Genomic DNA, 12,771 nt, shown 5'->3' on the forward strand with positions numbered 1-12,771 from the left:
CACACGGCCCGGCCTGCCTCGGCTCTGCTCTCCGCGCATCCGTCACCGGTCGGCCACAAAAACCTTGACGGCAGGCGTCAACGTTTCAGTCGTTTACGAGGGACGCGTCGTATGTAATAACCGAGCCGCGCGACAAAATCCTTCCGGGAGCGCTTGGGAAATATCCACGTCACGCCGGATCTTCAACCCGTGCTTTCGGAACGTCGCCGTCGAACCTGCGCCGGCTCATTAATGGCGCCGCGGAGACGGAACCCCCCCCCCCCCCCCCCAAAAAAAAAAAAAATGTCACAGCGGGGATCCCTGCTAAATAGGACTGATGGAGTCTTGCAAAACCAAACAAAAATGATGAACGTATTAAATCCCATTTTCAACAGCCACAATTCGTGGTGAAAGGGTTTGACGTTTCACCGGCGCTCTGCTATTTTGTCGAATATCGGCTGAATGAAAATGGATGCTCTGTATTCAATGGAAAGTCGCTACCGGGGGCCGCGCGAGATCTTCCGGTGAGACGTTCGAACTAATTACTTTGGTTCCTGTGGAGCACGCTAGCGATTCTGATCAAATGGCTATGGACATTTCTATTGTGCAGTACTGTACTGAAAAGATGGCGGGCGACGTCCAGTCCAAGTCAATCCAATACTTCACATTGGGACTGTACCAAAAAGACAAGAAAACCCAGGATTTGTAGTCAAAGTTCAGCTCTGTTAAAAGCCGAAATATTGGTTTGATCTGACGGAAGAAGCCCTGTTGCTCCGGTTTTCCTTCCCTCGGCGGGTCTCCGCGACCGCCAAACCATCAACCAAGGGGGTCACGGGGTTTTCGAGCACTCTTGATGTTTGTTTGGTAAGACAAAAATACGAGCGATATCTTCCGTTTGAAATGTGAGTAGAGATTTGAACCACAATCCTGACTTGACTGGCCGGATCTGCCCCCCGCGTATATTTGGCCACTTGGACGTCAAATCGTTGCCACGCGGAAGCCGCACGCCGTACACGTCCCTTGACTCAGTACAATATGTACAAAAAGCAAGTGTTGTCATTTTTGTTGTTTGTCCATTTTGAAACCGTAGCCGCAAGCGCCGGCCGACCGTCGCTCTGAGTCAGCGCATTTTCCGCACGGCGCATCCGCAATTTTAGCTCCGGCGATCCGCCCGGGCCGGGATCGAGCGCTCGGCGATTGACGGCTCTTGTTAATGGCGGGATTTCCGAGAGCGGAACGGCGGCTTAGCGTCAAGGTCGATCGGCCCGCGTTCGGCCGGGATCCAATCGGAGATTTCGCCGAGAACATTGCAAACGCGCGACCCTGCCTGTGGGTCAGAGTCGGGAATCGAAAGGTCCGTTTGGGCCCCAAAGGGGTCTCGGGCTCGAAGCGGATCTTGGTCTTGGCTCGCCCTTGAGCAAGGAAGGATTTTATTCGAAATGATTGGAATTGTCGTCTGTTTTCATATTTCCCAGCTTGCGCTTTTATCTGAGATTTTCAAGATGTTCAAATGGGAGGAATTTTGGTCAAATAGCGTGATGTCATCATATTTCAGCCGAGATTGCCCTCTTTCATCAACTGAGGAGAGATGATTGCGACGTTATATTTGATGGGAAATTGTAAAGCGGGTTGACGGGTTATTTTATTTTCCGTTTTCACGTGTAAAAAGCCCAACAAAAAAAAAGCCGAGCTGAAAGCAATCCGCCGCCCGCGACGTGATCTCGGCTAATGCCGTTCCGCTTTCATTTCGCAATGTGACATTTTGACACTTGATTTAGATCCACGGTCAGCTCGGGATTTTGGGCTTTCCCCGCGGCGGCATCTCGTCGACATCCCAACGCGACATAAAAAGACGGCGCAGAGCACGCTTTCCGGACGACGTGACGGCGGGAGGATCCTGCGTTTGGCGGAAATGGAGCGCCAATGGCACTGAACCGACGGTACGCTTGTCCTTTCTCGCTTTTTTTTCCTCCAAATGATGTTTCGGTTGCTTGCAATGTTGATGCTGATTTGTACAAACACGAGGCCACGTTTATTTTTGCCGGGTATTGTGAGTGATGTGGCAAATGGAACGACGCGTTGAGACTTTGAAATTCTAACTTTCACGCGTAAGGTCACCGCCGCCACATATTGCAAATCATTTTTCAGTTCGCAGCAAGCGGCCGCCGACCGACGTACGCTCAAAGATCATTGTGTGACTTTGTGGCTGATCAGAGTCATGATTTTGCTCCTCCCGTCCGTGGCGGTTAGCAACAGCGTTAGATTTCAACGAGAAAATCTGCCTTCCCTTCAAATAAAAAATGACTCGTCCTTATGATTTGAAACGTTACATATCTATTGTAGAAAAGGGTTGAGTGCGTTCACATTTCACAAGAGTGAAGTTTTACAAACTCTTACAAAAAGAAAAGGGGAAGTAACAGCCGTGACTCGGAAATGAGCTCAACGTGTGATGGGAACCACGCCGCAAAGCGTCGCAGATGGCCAGAGTAGCAAATGTTTTTGGGGATGTCCGAGACCATCCACGTATTCGTTGTACAGAAGAAAAACTCTTTGAATGTTTGCGTGTTCCCAAATGGCCGTTTTAGACGACCGCCGGTCCGGACTTGAAGCCGCTGAGGTGACCCGTGAGCAGGAAAGCTTCCTCATCTACTCAGTCAGTTGTTTTTGGGCACAGTTGCAAATAAACGGAATGGAAAACAAAACGAGGTCAAATGGTGGTGTGAAAGGTGTCCGGCGGGCTTTGGCCAGACTCGTGATACTTGGACTCATTGAAAATTGTGATCAGCAGTTTTGTACGCAGCTAAACGTAATCGTGTTTTTGCAGGGAAATGTGATTTCCCCAAAATTTCTACGATTGCATCTGACCCTAACCCTTAAAAAAAAACAACCCAAAAACATCAAAGGCAACCGACAGCAACAATCAACGTTGCCCGCATGGTTGTTGATGCCGGTGAAATCGTCGATGATCTTTTGTGAGCTCCAACGGCCGCTTGGATGTTTTTTCATCTCAGCTTCGACGTTGCGCTTAGACACTTCTGCAGAACCCCGACACACCCGCGGTTCACGGGCGCCGTCGGCCCTTATCTTGAAAGCGCCAAACTCCGGCGCGCGCGCACGCAAATGTCCTTGAGTTCCATTGATCCATTTAATGGCCGTCTCGTTCATTTTCCAAGTCGCGTCGCCGCCGTCGTTTCCGTTTGGATCGCGTTTGATCAGACTGAAGCGGCTCGTACACGGAAGTTATTCTTTCAGCCCTTCGAGGGACGACAGAAAGCGACGGAGCAAATTTTGACCGCGTTGACATGAAGAGAGACCTCTTGGGAAAACCAAGCTAGCCCCAAAAAAAAGAGCAACAACAACAACAAAAAAAAAATAATGTTTTATTTTTGGACCGGTCCAAACGAAATCACAGCAACAAACCAAATCGAGGACGCCGCCATTGCGTCGTGCTTTTTATCCAACAGCGTTTCGAAATCATCGCTTACTGCTGCCGATCTGATCTTTTTGTGTGTGTGTGTTTGTTTTTTTTTTTTTACACTGCAACATGTCGCAGTTGAAAGACAATTTCAAGCAATTCAAGCAGGAAACTTTCTGCAAATGAGGGAAAACAAAACAAATCCAATCGGAGGCGTGACGGCTAAGCCTCGGCTTGAAGGCAGAAGAGAACTTTGCCGTTGCTTTTGTTCAACAACAGAAGCGCTTTTTAGCGTCTCCAGAGTGAAGCGTTTCCTCTCATTGATATGAGCGCAAACTAAAGATGGGCCAAACAATCTTCCGGACGTCGCTGATTAAAGACTGAAATGAAGTCGGAAGTTTATTTGGAGCTTGCGCGGACGCGGCCTCACGTGCAGGTTTTGGGTTGCGTACTACCAAGACTGACATCTGTGGCGGCGTACGTACGGGAAGCACCAATCAGGAGTCGTTTCCTTTGAAAACCATCTGCCGTCCGTAATGTTGACGGAGCGGCCGGGACGCCTCCAGCGTTGCCGAAAAAATTTCAGCTTGCAAATTTTGCCGACTCCTTTTGGAACCGGCAACCAACCCCGACGACGACGGCGGCGCGTTCTCGCCTCGACGCGCGGTACGCTTTGAACGCAATCCTCTCCGACGCCCGGTCAGGGTCGGCTCAGTTCTCCGCTTTGTGCAGGACGCCGCAGCCGCCGGACCTTTTATGAGGAATTTACCTCTTGGGGAAGAAAGGCCCAGCCCAAAAGTATTGAACGTTGCGGTCGCCAGCAGTTTCTTTGTTTGTTGTCACAGCGTACGCCGCTTGGAAATATGTAGATAATATTCTGCTGCTCTTTTCTGGATGTAGCGCGCGTGGCTTTAGGGTACATAAAATCCGTCGCGAGGTCGTCAGCGTTCATGGAACCGGCGGGTGCAAACGATCACTTACGACGGACACCATCGTTTAAAGACGAGAATAAAAGCAGATGATGTACGACACGATCGAGGGTCCCCCTCGCGCATTTTGTCCAAAGGTTTGAATGTCATAAATGAAAATGAGGACTTTTGTCCCGCCTGCGGGGAGGAAAATGGCGACGGCGATCGAAATCCATTTTGTCCGCGAGTACAGCACGTGATGGCAAAAGAGCTCCGCCGTTGTGGAAAATAACGCAGCGCCCGGCTGAATCGCTCACCGTCTGGGAACTCGGCGGCCGTTTTTCCGTCCATCCACAACGAGATCCGTAAAGGTCACACGCGAGATCAGCCGCGGGCTCGCCGGCATCTTTTCCTCGCCTCTCCTGACCCCTGCGCTCATCTAAAATCTGGTTCCTTCCCTCCGCGGAGGGGTCTCAACGGGGGTCGGGATTCCCAGCCTGTGTCTTTTGCTCATTTGTAAATTGATCGGGTATTCGGTCGCGTGAATTTGAACGTTGTCCAAATGCGGGGCAATGTCCTCCAAATCACCTCGCATGGCCACTGGCGCCATCTTTCCCTCGTGCGGTATCCCATCGTGACGAAGAAGTCGGGAGACGTCGCGCATGAATTGGCTGCCATTGCGTTGGCCTGACACAAGGATTTGGGGTGGCAAATATCAAACGGCTTTAACGTTTACGCTCGTCGGGCCCCGAGCATTTTCGGAGCACATCGGGGAAGAATAATCGCCGCTCATCCCACGGCGCCGAACAATCAGTCGGGATAATGCGAAAAGAGGCATCCGGGAATTGGCCACTTTGGAAAAAAAGCTCCAGTTTTAGCCGCATCCCCACTTAAGACGCGTTTTGGCCTGTAAATGGCAACGACGGCGTTTGCGCACTTCCCGCGTTGTTGTATTTTACACCCCCGAGACGACGGTAAGGCGCCTCTCTCGGGTTTGCGAGCTAATCGATACTACAGCGACGAGAGAGCGCGTCTGATGCTGTGTGGCCCGTAAAGGGTCGACTAATGACCTCCGGGCTCGAGGTGAATACAAACCCTACACAGATGCTAGACAGTACTGCGCTCGCACGTACTACTACGACTACTACTAGGCAGAGTGGATCATCTCTCGGGATGCGGGCGTGCAGTTTTACACAACTTCAAACTTCAACGGCCTCGTAAAGTTTGCCTAGATTGACTTTTTTTTTTGTTTGTTTTGGGTTTTTTGTTTTTTTTTTGAAGTTCCACCTACCTTTGCTCTTCACATTCCCTTCCAAGTTACATTCTACAGCTAAAATATTGAATACTTTTCAAATGTGACACTTCATTGTGTCGATATATGTATATATATATATATATATATATATATTTATATATATATTTTTTTGCCAATCAGAAAATAATCCCGGGCTCAGCGAAATGATGAAATTACACTTTGGTGTGTTGTCTTCCTTCTTGATAACGAAAAGCGCCTTCAGCTCTGGAAGCGTCTGCCTGCAACTTCTGCGGACGCTCATGCTCTCTTCAATAATTTAGAATATTCTCAAGGCTTCGTATCTATCAACACGCCGAACGCAACTCTAAATGTACAGCAGAATTTGTCTGCCTTGCTTTTCGCATTCAGCGGAAAGTAAAATACAAGCCGAAGTCCAAATCCGTCGCCGGCGCTTAAGTCAAATAGTCCGTTTGCAGTAAGTTGGAATTTGATGGTCTTGTTTTGTTCCGAGGGCGTTCCTCAGGGAAGGTTCCACGTGGAGCATTGAGCGCAACGCAGACTGGGAAACGGAAAATGTCATTCTAAAAATGACAAGACGCCGAAAGGGGGGGGGGGGGGCGATACGATCAGGACAAGGAAAAAGTGACGGCTCAGCGTCATTTTTTTACGAGCGGAGGGAGAGGGGATTCTGAACTGCTGATTTTGCCAGCGGCAAAATCCCGAGCAGATCATTTGTTCCCACCCCAGATGGTGTCACGGCGCCGACGGCTTCCGTCATCCACCGGGATGACGACGACCGGGTTGGGCCGCTTTGCATCTTCGCGAAGCGTAATTTTGTCTTTTGTCTTGCAGGGAGGGTCCAGGTCAGCCGCAGCAATTTGAGGACGTCAAAAAGACACGAGCAGAAAAGCAAAAGCCAGGCCCCGTTCTCATCACGAAAATGGCCCCTTTCGGTCCCGCTCGACTGACGCCGCTGCGTTCCCTCATCCTGCTGCTGCTCGTGCGCGCGCCGGGCTCGGCCGAGGCCGCCATCCGAGGACGCCCGGGAGAAAAAGAGGCCACGTGCCCGTCCGTGTGCAGATGCGACGAAGACTTCATCTACTGTAATGATCGCGGCCTGAGCTCCATCCCCTCACTGCCTGCTTCCGCCTCCGTCCTCTACCTTCAAAACAACCAGATCAACAACCCGGGCCTCCCCACTTCCTTGGAACGCCAGCTCACCGTGCACGTAGTCTACCTGTACGACAACGAACTGGACGAATTCCCCGTGCACTTGCCCCCGTCCGTCCGGGAGTTGCACTTGCAAGACAATAACATCCGCACCGTTCCCCGCAGCGCTCTGGCCCGGATGCCCCTGCTGGAGAAGCTCCACTTGGACGACAACTCCATTTCCACCGTCAGCATTGAGGACCAGGCCTTCGCGGACAACCCGCGATTGCGCCTCCTTTTCCTCTCCCGCAATCACCTGTCCAGCATCCCTTCCGGATTGCCCGCATCTCTGGAAGAACTGCGTCTGGACGACAACCGCATTTCCACCATCCCTACGCACGCCTTCCGTGGCCTGGCTTCGCTGAGGTGCCTCGTTTTGGACGGCAATCTGCTGGCGAATCAGCGCATCGCCGACGACACCTTCTCACGTCTGTCCAACTTGACCGAGTTGTCCTTAGTGCGTAACTCCCTTCAGACTCCGCCCGTCAACCTTCCCAGCGCCCACCTGCAGCGTCTCTCGCTGCAGGAGAACGCCCTGATTCACGTGCCCCGAGGTTCTTTGGACGGCATGCGCGGGCTGCAAAGGCTGGACCTCTCCGGAAACAATCTGACCACCCTGCCGCGGGGACTCTTCCGAGACCTGGACAACTTGGGCCAGCTGCTGGTGCGGGGTAATCCTTGGCACTGCGGCTGCAACCTGCGGTGGCTGTACGACTGGTTGCACGCTCGTGGGAACTCCATCACGGTGAGAGGTCTCACCTGCCAGGGGCCCGAAAGGGTGCGGGAAATGGCCTTGAAAGACCTCACCGCCGAGATGGAGGAGTGCGAAGCGGCGAGGGCAGCCGGGACGAAAGACAGAGCGAGTCTCGGCGCCGTCGACGGCTCCACCACCGACGCGCCTCCCCAAGGTTCCCTCTTCACCCTCCGCTCGAAGCGACCCGGTCTGGGGCTTCCCGACTCCGGCTTGGACTACACTCTCAGCAGCAGCGGCGTCGGCAAGAGTCTGGCGCTCAACGTGAAGCCTCTCTCTCAAAGTAGCGTCCGCGTCACCTGGAGCGTGGCGCGGCCCACGTCTTCCTTCAGGCTCAGTTGGCTGCGACTGGGCGTGGGAAATGCCATGGGCTCGATCACCGAGACGCTGGTCAGGGGCGATCGTCGGGAGTACCTGCTCACCTCCCTGCAGCCCCGCTCGAGCTACGTCATCTGCATGGCGTCCATGCCCGCCAGCTCAGAGAATCGAGGGGGGGGTTCCGGAGAAGCCGACTCCGACGAAGCTCTGGTGTGCGCCAAGGCGGAAACCGCCGACCGTGGCCCGCCGGAGGAAGACCCAGAGAACAGTTCGCCGCCCGTGACGCTGCTGCCCCTGACGGGGATTATCGGCGGGGCAACCGCAGTCGTGTCCCTGGCCCTTCTTTTTGCCATCTTCTGCTGGTACGGGCACAGGAGCGGGCACTGGTGTTCCCGAGACCATTACACTCGCAACAGCTCTCGCAAAAGCAAGCATTACGACGACTACATCGAGTCGGGCACCAAGAAGGACAACAGCATATTGGAGATCCGGGGCCCGGGGTTGCAGATGACGCCCATGTCGGCCTGCCAGCCCGTACAGCCCGTACAGCCCAAACCCTTACAAGAGGATTACATCATCCATACCATATTCCCGTCCAACGGCACCGGCCTGTACAAAAGCGCCAATCACATGTCTAACGTGAGGCAAAGCACCAACAGGGGCTACAGAGAAGGGGGAATCCCCGACATAGATTACTGTTACACATGATGGATTGGACCAGAGCCCAGATCCTCACCGCAGAATCATTTGGAAACTGCATCAGATGCACAATATTGCCCCGCGCGGACACATCGGAAGCACCCTTCTGTGCCTTTGACTTCTGCTGTCCCGTATTCCATCAGACCTGTGCTTTTCTGCACCGGGAACACAGTCTAGGATTGAAACCCATTCACCGGACGGGACCGTTTCTCGACATCTGCGACGTGTAAGCAAAGAATGTATCCACTGTGGAAGGATCGGGCGTTCCTTCTCAAACGGGAGACGCCGCCCGAAATGGAAATCGGGACGGACTGACGCTCATCTTGCCGCTCTCCGGTTACAGTTGAGCATTTTCTCCAGCGCTCGTCGCAAACGACCCTGCCGGCCGTCGAGGGGCAAGGGCTTCGGAAAGCTGTGATTTGGTGGAAATCCCACCCCACCCCAAAAAAAAAAAAAAAAAAAATCAAACAACCACATGTCTTAAAGCGCAGCTCATCGTGCCCCCTTCTTGTTTTTGAGCAAATAGGCCTCGGTCGTACCTCGCTCGGATCGCCGGCGTTCAAGCGTGGCCGCGTTGCGACGTGAGCGTGGAGATCATTTTCAGTTGCTTTCAAGCCCGTCGTTTGGAAACGTGTTCTTTGTTTTGGAAGCCTTGATTGGTAGATATCGCATCATCCCGCACACCTTTTTATTGATCTTGTTTCGTATCTTTGTGTCTACACTGAAATGCTCTTTCAGATCGCTCACCCTCATAATTTATGGAAGCCACTCTTGAGGCGTTGACTCGTTTCATCTCGACAGAGTTTCATTTGAAAGAAAGAAAGCGGCAACTTCAATTTGGCATCTGCCGGCCAGACACGATGGCAAAACGTATCGGGAGACAAATCCTCACGAGGATGACAAATTCCGCGCGACCTTCGGCCTACGCGACGGGCTGGCCGAGCCGGGAGCGAGCGAGTAGGTGGACTCGGGGGAGTCAATCAAAGACCGTAGGCTGATGAAAAAGGTTTCTTGTTGTTTGTTTTGGGGGTAGTAAAAAGACTCATTCTGACGTCTTTATTACCGAGTGGCGCTGAAAATTGCATTAGCACTTAGCGGAGAAGAGGAATATAAATGTAACGAGGGACACGGCGCCGGCTAAAGTGACATCTCCGCAGCGTCAATTGATGGCTTCGTCACGGCGAAGCTCGTTAATGTGTCGGGCATACGTCAGAACCTGCCAATTGGGCCTCGGGCTCGACGCTTCCAAAAGGGGCGACTGGATTGGCGCGTCCGGCTGAGTTCTAAAAGCCGTCTCTGGCAATTTAAGTCATTTTTCCCGGCTCCCGCAAAGTCCCAGGCCTGGAGAATGTTGAAATCGCGCGATTGCTATTTTTGCGGCCATCGTAAAATACAGACGCGCATTGTATTTAAGTCATTGTTTCACAGCGGTGCCGTTGATTATGTCTCAAGTGATTTGCGGGCTAAGGAAGAAGAACATTTGGTGGCATTCGGCAACACGACATCGGAAACGTCGAAACGGGTCGAGAGGGATTCGATCTTACTATTGCGACAGTCGTTTGAAGAAAGAAAGAAAGAAAGAAAGAAAGAAAGAAAGAAAGAAAAGGGGAGAAACATACAAATAAAAACGCGAGTTCATTGAAGCCTGTCGGTTGTAGAAACGTCGGTTTGTAGAAACCAACTCATCCCCCCCCCCCCGTTCGGAACCCACAGAAAGTAAAGGCTGCCGTACATTTCCATAAAATGTATATGTGAAGTAGAACATTTGAATTTGTGCGCCATCAGATGGAATCAATAAAAGGTTTTCTAATCTCGTTACTGCTGAAAGGTGTCATTCCGCCCTTGTGACCCGACGAGACCTGACGCGACTCCTGCAACGGAGGGCGGCTTTTCGCGAAAACCAGCGGCAACCGCCAGCGCAGCCGAGTCCACATCGTCGCGACTTCAGCTGAGAAACGCTCCAGCGCCTGCGGGACCCGTCGGACTTTTTGTCATCGCTTGCTAAGTTGGAGAGGGAAAAGAATCAAAGTGGTCATTTGTACGAGCGTCGGCAATGAAATCAATTTGACGAAGGAAAACACGCAGTGAAAGTTGTGCTCTTTCTTTTCCTGCAAGGAATGCAAAGAATTTTGCCAATTCCTTGAATGGGATCGGAGCACAGATTGACAACGCTTCTTATTTTCTCTCCTGCTTGGACTCGCTGAGCAAACATTGGGCTGAAATGAGTCACGCAAATCTTATTCTGAGTGCTTTGGATTGGAGAGATGAACCTTTGACACTTAAAAGCTTTCAAGAAAACGCAAAAGTCATTTTCCTCCCTGAAGTTTGAAGTATTTTTTGCAAAATCCAAAAGATTGCCTCCCACGTAAGTACGCCTGGCCGGCATTTCTACAGGTTGCCTGATCCCATTGGACAAAAGCAAATTTGCACTTCAAACATTCCAGCCAATCAATCAATCAATCAATCAATGCAGCCCTCTGGAAAGAGTGGTGGAGGCGAGACTCAGGGCAGAAGTGAGTTTCTGCGAGCAACAGTGTGCGTTCATGCCTACAAAGAGTCCCACAGATGCATGATTTGCCTTGATGATGCGAGTGGAAAAGTACAGAGAGTGTCAGAAGGAGCCACCAGATGAAGAAGAAGAAGAAGAAGCACTTCGAACATTGAGGGTTTCGGTAGCTTTACGGCATTCCAATCGCTGAATGCCACATTGAATATACGAGCAGGAACCATTTTGGCAATGACCCTTTTTGTTTCGGCATCCTCTTGATTGGATACCCTCGAAAATGAAACTTTTGTCTACGTCGTTGTCAAGCCCCGGACACAAATCGGTAGTTTCCAAGTGGAAAGTGGACTCCAGATTGTTCCGAGGTTCCGCTAGAGTGAGTCGCTCTTTTATGATTGGATCAAGGGACAAGAAATGTTTGAGGGGCTCTCGGTTAGCCAAAGCTTTCGTTTGATAGATAATACTGCAGTCATTGGGTTACTGGAAAAGTGCAGCCAGTGCGCGTCGGCCGATTGGTGGTTTTTTTTCTGTGTTTTATTGGCCTGCGATTGTCATCCCGAGTTGAGTCTACGTCGGTGGAACCTTCGATTGAAGATGATATTTGTGCATTTGCAAATGACTTTCACGCCGCCTTTGAGTGATGCCGCTTTTTGTCGGCCAGGCCGGTGCCGTTTTATTTTCAACACGCTGTCATTTTATGTGAATGTATTGCAACATGTATGTTGTTTGGTATCGCCTCGCGTCTAACAGCCATCAGCCCAGCTGTTAGCGTCATTGTGGCTGCCGTCATCTCGCCGCCGGCGCATTCACGCCACCGGTATCAATCATTCTTTTCTCCGACGTCTGCCTGCCTGATTATGTGGATTATGTGCTCTACACGCAAGCAAGTATTTGCTGCATGTAAACTGCGCCATTTATGGAAGACAAATTGCGGGTGCGCTTTAGTGGGAAGAATGAACGATGGCCTCATTAACAAGATGCTGAACTGGGCTTTTTTTCATTTTTTTTTTCCCCCCTGAAAAAAAATGGACACTGATCCTATTGGATGTTGAAAAGTTCCTGGTACATACTGTAGGTACCCCTAAGAGAGGAGTACAGTAGGCCCAAACTCTTCCAAAAAAAATGCTTCCATAAGACACAGATTACTTGATAGGCAATGCGATGGCTGTACTGTTGTAAGGAACAAATGGGTCCTCGGTATTGATGGGGAGGGTCTTGATAATAAGAAGAATTTCAAAAAAAAAAAGACGGGAAGTATTTCGGCACACTCTGCAGCACTGTTGCGTTATCCAGTCGGCTGCCGACGAGCAGGAAGCTCTCCAACGTAAGAGCCTGGACTGGCTACAGATGGCCAAAGGAGACTAAGATCCAATTCACTTCTCACAAGGGGGTCCACACCTCCAACTCATAACCTTGAAATAAGCGCAGTGAGCAGCTTCGCGAGTGATAAATCCGTTCGGCAAGCGAGTACCCTTTTCATTGACAATGGCGTCACGTTGCGCAAAATGAAACCAAATAAATACTGACTCCCATAAAAACGCCAGGCCGCGCATTGTTTGTGCCAGGAGCTGCGTGAGGGTCAGTCGGCGGCCGGAATACTTAAAAGTCGTTCAGTGTGCGGCTGGCCTGACTCTAACCGTTGCATCATAAAGGCAACGTTTAGTTTTGTCTGACTTTGGGCAAATGCTTTGTTTTATTTTTTTGACCCACAAAACGCGCGGGGGGGGGCGCGCA

At 51.3% G+C, this 12,771-nt stretch overlaps 2 protein-coding genes across 3 annotated transcripts in view; both read left to right on the plus strand.

Moving 5' to 3' along the window:
- Positions 1-6,543, plus strand: part of rps6ka4 (ribosomal protein S6 kinase, polypeptide 4) — a 29,959-nt gene extending 23,416 nt beyond the window's left edge. The window contains exons 22-23 of one of the 2 annotated variants that reach the window (XM_061803072.1): positions 1,758-1,919; positions 6,410-6,543. In XM_061803072.1, coding sequence (XP_061659056.1) covers positions 1,758-1,919; positions 6,410-6,439 — 192 coding nt within the window. In that variant the 3' untranslated portion in view covers positions 6,440-6,543. Of the gene's footprint in view, positions 1-1,757; positions 1,920-6,409 lie in introns of those variants that run through there. The other variant, XM_061803074.1, reaches the window with a different exon arrangement.
- flrt1a (fibronectin leucine rich transmembrane protein 1a) lies at positions 1,786-10,309 on the plus strand. The gene is made up of 2 exons (XM_061803080.1): positions 1,786-1,919; positions 6,410-10,309. Exons 1-2 carry the CDS (start codon positions 1,903-1,905, stop codon positions 8,541-8,543), a joined length of 2,151 nt encoding a protein of 716 aa, XP_061659064.1. The 5' UTR covers positions 1,786-1,902; the 3' UTR covers positions 8,544-10,309.
- The last annotated feature ends 2,462 nt before the right edge of the window (positions 10,310-12,771 follow it).

Source organism: Syngnathoides biaculeatus, chromosome 18 (genome assembly GCF_019802595.1).
Source record: "Syngnathoides biaculeatus isolate LvHL_M chromosome 18, ASM1980259v1, whole genome shotgun sequence".
NCBI classification, from domain to species: Eukaryota; Metazoa; Chordata; class Actinopteri; order Syngnathiformes; family Syngnathidae; genus Syngnathoides; species Syngnathoides biaculeatus.